This window comes from Bombyx mandarina, chromosome 26, assembly GCF_030267445.1.
Source record: "Bombyx mandarina strain Sakado chromosome 26, ASM3026744v2".
Lineage (NCBI taxonomy): Eukaryota > Metazoa > Arthropoda > Insecta > Lepidoptera > Bombycidae > Bombyx > Bombyx mandarina.
This window is the reverse complement of record NC_143232.1, coordinates 8,053,271-8,059,292: the sequence shown is the minus strand read 5'-3', so window position 1 is coordinate 8,059,292 and position 6,022 is coordinate 8,053,271. Positions and strand designations below refer to the sequence as shown.

Genomic DNA, 6,022 nt, shown 5'->3' with positions numbered 1-6,022 from the left:
ATAATTTACTATCTGCTTCCACTATTTTGATTCGTTTTCTATTATTGTTATATTAACGATCAACTATGATTAATATGGTTTGGGTAAGAATTGCATTTAGTATTAACCTAGCAGCAAATATAACTTACCACAGAAATATATATAACAGAGGTATACCGCCGCGAAACTTATCAAAAATATATTTGGAGCTCAAACAAATCAACTGATTATCTTTAAAAAATATATTGTAAGGAATACCCTACAAAAAGGGTATAAAACCGGCGCGCAGCTCCGTCACCCGCGCATTTGTCGGTTGACATTCGTCGAGAGAACATCATTCAAAGACTTTAAGTGTTAATTTAGGAAACACGAATTTTATAATAATGTTGAAGGTACAGTGCCTATAAATAGCAACGTCTTTGCTCGAAACATTCATTCGATCGGCGGCGTTCGTGAGAGAAGGAAGTCGTGGACATGGTGTGCGTGAGTCATTGTTTTAAGTCTCTGTAAACGTGTGCTAATTGTTATTTTTTTTAATGGTTTTTCTTCTGATTCCTAATATCAGAAGTGGGATAAAGGACTCAAATAGCCCACAGTAGCGTAAAAACTCTGAACTTTGTTTTGTTTTACAAAGACTGCTTACTTTGATGCTTTCATACTTTATTTGTTATTTTTCTTGTGTGATTGCAAATTTTAACTGTGATAATGAGACATACTGAAACTCCTAGTACACGGAGGCGACCGTCTCGAGATGATTCTCGTAATCGAAAACGATATTATGCTCTCGCGATCACAGAGATGATAGACAGAATCGCGATACGAACGATGCGCTCGCGCACGATAGACCTGTCGCGACACGTTCTAACGATAAGGAGCACGCTGAACAGACCACCGGTATTCTACGGACAGTTACGACTCCCATGTCGAATATCGTTGGTTCGCAACAAGGCCACGTAGAATCTAGTATCCCTGGTTCTGAGTCGTCTACCCTCACCAGTGCTTTGATAAAACTTTAATAGTGATACGGGGCATAATGGGCCCTCAGATTAGAGCCGCGAACGCTAATCTACTCACGATTTGATTTCATTTTTAGTGGAGGTCAGGTTTGGCCGAGTCCTCATAGGGTTCAGGCACTAGTTGAATCACCAGTGACTCGTAATGTTACACAGGTAGATAATTCCTGAGGTTGACTGCATACTTCCGAAGGTGAATTCGGGACTATGTTGGCAATGGTCAACTCAACTTTTGAGATTACAGCTCATTCTGAACATCGCAAAATGCAAGACAACAGACATCCGCCCTGCAGCTTCTGGTACAAAAGACGCCACCACACCTGTGGTGAGGACTCTAATTAATGATGTCACGACTGAGGTGTTTCGGAGCCGTGAAGTTCGTCGAGAACTAGGTCAAGGTAGAGCTTATCAATTGGTACCACGGAGTGTAAAGCGACATGATGCTCGCGTGGACGGGCACCGACGAGTAGCAGCCGTTTTTAATGTCAATAATCTTGTTTTGGTAATAACTCACAGTCGACAGGAAATCTAGATCCGGCAACCCATGGACCTTACCCAATGGTGAGGATGGTGCCTCACGGGCATTGCCGCCAGCTCGGGCCCCTCGATGGTTCCTGCGGCAGTAGCACGCAAGCGACGTGCCGGTAGCTGCGTAATATCGGTCGGCAGATATACGTATTCCTATGGTGAACCTGAAGGGTGAGCTATAGATGATTGCTCTCTAGTTACGTATCCCTCACTCGGAGTCACGGTGAGATGCCTCAATACAATCTGAGCCGTATTGAGAAGCCTCGGCACGTTTGAGTATGGTCGGCGTGCCGGGAAGCTTCACACGTTTGAAAAAACTCTGCGTGTGGAATGCACTCGTACGTTTTTAATACGATCTTCGTACGAGTGGGTCTGGGACCATTTTACGTATCCCTCACTCGTGTGGTTAATTCTACACGGTGAGATGCCTCAATACAATCTGAGCCGTATTGAGAAGCCTCGGCACGTTTGAGTATGGTCGGCGTGCCGGGAAGCTTCACACGTTTGAAAAAACTCTGCGTGTGGAATGCACTCGTACGTTTTTAATACGATCTTCGTACGAGTGGGTCTGGGACCATTTTACGTATCCCTCACTCGTGTAATTAATTCTACACGGTGAGATGCCTCAATACGATCGGCCTAGACTGGCGTATTGAGAAGCCTCGGCACGTTTGAGTATGGTCAGCGTGTCGGGAAGCTTCACACGTTTGAATACGCTCTGCGTGTGGAATGCACTCGTACGTTTTTAATACGATCTTCGTACGAGTGGGTCTGGGACCATTTTACAGGGATCACTGGTAACCAAATGCAGAAGACACTTAACGAAGGGCGACGCGCACTGGCCCTTGGATAATAACAGGAATATGCGCATTAAGGATGATTGCCACTGCGCGTGCTGCTCGCGTGCCGCTGGCTGCGCGCGCTCGCGTGCTTCAGGCGTGCATACTGCGCGTACTGCTCGCGTGCTGCTGGCTGCGCGCGCTCACCTGCTTCAGACGTGCATACTGCGCGTACTGCGCGCGTGCCGCTGGCTGCGCGCGCTCACCTGCTTCAGACGTGCATACTGCGCGCACTGCGCGCGTGCCGCTGCCTGCGCGCGCTCACCTGCTTCAGACGTGCGTACTGCGCGCGTGCCGCTGGCTGCCGGCGCTCGCCTGCTTCAGACGTGCATACTGCGCGTACTGCTCGCGTGCCACTGGCTGCGCGTGCTCGCCTGCTTCAGACGTGCATACTGCGCGTACTGCTCGCGTGCCGCTGGCTGCGCGCGCTCATTTACTTCTGGCGCGCATACTGCGCGCACTGCTCGCGTACCGCTGGCTGCGCGCACTGCTCGCGTGCCGCTGGCTGCGCGCACTGCTCGCGTGCCGCTGGCTGCGCGCACTGCTCGCGTGCCGCTGGCTGCGCGCACTGCTCGCGTGCCGCTGGCTGCGCGCACTGCTCGCGTGCCGCTGGCTGCGCGCACTGCTCGCGTGCCGCTGGCTGCGCACACTGCTCGCGTGCCGCTGGCTGCGCGCGCTCATCTACTTCTGGCGCGCATACTGCGCGCACTGCTCGCGTACCGCTGGCTGCGCGCGCTCATCTACTTCTGGCGCGCACACTGCGCGCACTGCTCGCGTGCCGCTGGCTGCGCGCGCTCATCTACTTCTGGCGTGCATACTGCACGCACTGCTCGCGTGCCGCTGGCTGCGCTCACTGCTCGCGTGCCGCTGCCTGCGCGCGCTCATCTACTTCTGGCGTGCATACAGCACGTGTTGCTCGCGTGCCGCTGCCTGCGCGCGCTCGCCTGTTTCTGGCGTGCCTATCACACGTGCTGCTCGTGTGCACACTGCACGTGATGCTCGCGAGCCGCCGACTTCCGGTGCCGTACGACTGGCAGTGACGCAGAGGGCGATGTCGCTCGATCTGCGGCCTGCTGCTTCACTCGTTGGGGACTATGATGCCTTTGGTGAGTAGTTCGTTTGCAGTCCTGCTGAGCTACTTATGCGCTCCGCCTGCATTTTCAGGATTATCTATCAGGATGGTCGAGCGGGACGCCCGCCACACGTGGTGCAGCCTCACATCGTGGTAGCAGACTGGAGCTGGGACGGCTGCTTTGCCGAACTTTCGGGAGGCGTGGACCTAACAAGATCTTTCGCACGCTTCCGCATCATCGTTACGAGTGACGAGTGGACCCCAGTTATGTGGTCGAGGACGAACCACAGTCAGGAGAGGCCGTGTAAGGAATACCCTACAAAAAGGGTATAAAACCGGCGCGCAGCTCCGTCACCCGCGCATTTGTCGGTTGACATTCGTCGAGAGAACATCATTCAAAGACTTTAAGTGTTAATTTAGGAAACACGAATTTTATAATAATGTTGAAGGTACAGTGCCTATAAATAGCAACGTCTTTGCTCGAAACATTCATTCGATCGGCGGCGTTCGTGAGAGAAGGAAGTCGTGGACATGGTGTGCGTGAGTCATTGTTTTAAGTCTCTGTAAACGTGTGCTAATTGTTATTTTTTTTAATGGTTTTTCTTCTGATTCCTAATAATATATTAAACTACAGAACTCATGTTTACAAAAACTAAGTGTACATTTCCAAATTTAAAAATCCTCACAACGAATTAATCATAAAAGTCAATAAAAAACGACCAATCGCGTGCCAGCGACGGTGGGCCTTCTATTTTTTTTCTAATTTCAAATCGACCAATCGTGGCCTCCCCGAATTCGGAGATGCGCGCGAGTGGCCCGAATTACTAAACCTGTTTAGACGCACACACGCACAAAAATTCTAGTACAGTGCTGCGTAACGCAAATGGAGTGTCAAATTTGAAATATTAATGTTTCTAGAAAACATTTTTTTTTTTTGCAACGCATAATGAATTGCTTGGTGAACAATAATTAGATGGGTAAAAACATTTTCGCTACCCATTCTAGTTTTGTACAGAATTATAAATAATAGATTATGACCAAATAATGCTAACAATAACGTTTGGTGAAATTGGAAAATTAAATTAATTTTGGCACCCCGCGCGATTTCAGTTAACTCTAGCAGCACTGTACAAGACTGACGTTGATACAAGCTGCGTTAGTTATGCAAGTGTGCGTGGCATTAGCATTTAGTGAATAGAGGTGACGACTGGCCGTGCCTCGCATGTAATAAATAATATAATTTAGACGGTTTTCGGTAATGGAACATTAAATGTTCTTTTTGAGGAGTTTAAACAACATTGACACTTAACTCAACCAAATAAGCGTTAATTTCTCGTGTAGAGCTATGCATTCTATTTTTGTATTTTAATTTTTTTTATTTTTCAATTAGTGACTGTTTGGTTAAGACAGCGTATGATTGCGATTTGTTAGCGCCTGGAAATAGTGTATCTGATTTTGATCTTTATTCCCGTTGGGGTAAGCGTCATAATAGTAACTCATAATAAAAAATTTTAACATCTCAATTTTTGATGTAATATTTTGATATTTATGCTGCGCTAACTTATCATGATATATTTATGTAAATATATTAGTGTGACAAAAAGATTAAAATTTAAGAGCATAAAACTTTAAAACACAATTATTTCGCTTTTGCAAAATACAATAAACACATAAATTCCTCGTATTTCTTGTAAAAAATTGTATGTCATAATTTGAATTTTGGTTGATTTAAAAAATTTGAACTTTAAATTAGCCAATGGCCAAATGGTACTTATCTCACTGGGATTAATGAAACTAAACCTTTTTCTATATCGCATCTAACAATAGCAAATCATGAAACTTTTTTTTTTTTTTTTAATTCTTTATTAGAGCCATACACATATTAGGTTAAGTCGGATAGTTAAAACTTTAGTTAAGTAATTTAAATTTACAAGAGCAACACCTTGAAGAATGTTTCAAATCGTTTAGTACTACAACTAGCGCCATCTCTTATAATATAAACGAACTAAAATGAAGTGTAAATAAAATTCAAATGAAAAGTTACGTAATTAAATTTACCACATGGTTTTAAAGTGATTAAAATTTATTTTTTATTAACAAAAAGTCAAATCAAAATAACTTAACATAACTCAACCCACACAGTAGAACAGATCTTCCAACGCGCTTGAAGGAGGCACAGTCCCCAAGATACTGGCTACGTTGCCTCGTTGGACAGCAGTTTTAAAGTTAAATTTTCTAATTTCAAATGAAATATGCTCATATCTGCTCACGAGGGATGCTAAACATTGTTATATATATTGCCAGTTGAAATTATCTGTTTATTATATTAAGCACATATTAAATAATGGTTTTGCAGTTTTAATCTCCGCTAATGTATTAACGGGTCTGTTTGTGGAGTCCAGTCCGGCTAGACTCCCGGGGCAATGTTCTTTTATTTAGTACCGCAAGTACAGTGCAAGACAAAATAATCGAATAATTTTTTTATTTTTAGTTAGCCCCCTTATTTTGTATGTGGTACGTGTGATAGTTGAAGTTAGATTATATTATTATCTTCGTTAATAACGGCCTGTCTGGATGTCAGCTAAGGGTTG

At 45.2% G+C, this 6,022-nt stretch overlaps 1 protein-coding gene across 1 annotated transcript; it reads left to right on the top strand.

The window, feature by feature from the left end:
• The first annotated feature begins 222 nt into the window (after positions 1-222).
• Positions 223-5,507, top strand: LOC149499806 (uncharacterized). The gene is made up of 2 exons (XM_089738808.1): positions 223-3,465; positions 3,537-5,507. The coding sequence occupies exons 1-2, from the start codon at positions 2,397-2,399 to the stop codon at positions 3,680-3,682; spliced, it is 1,215 nt and encodes a 404-aa protein (XP_089594934.1). The 5' UTR covers positions 223-2,396; the 3' UTR covers positions 3,683-5,507.
• The last annotated feature ends 515 nt before the right edge of the window (positions 5,508-6,022 follow it).

What these genes read in the sequence shown, in the direction of transcription:
- LOC149499806 (XM_089738808.1), top strand. Translation starts at nt 2,397, where the DNA reads ATGATTGCCACTGCGCGTGCTGCTCGCGTGCCGCTGGCTGCGCGCGCT. An exon ending in TGGGGACTATGATGCCTTTG is followed by an intron (nt 3,466 to 3,536) that starts GTGAGTAGTTCG and finishes ATTATCTATCAG; the next exon opens with GATGGTCGAGCGGGACGCCC.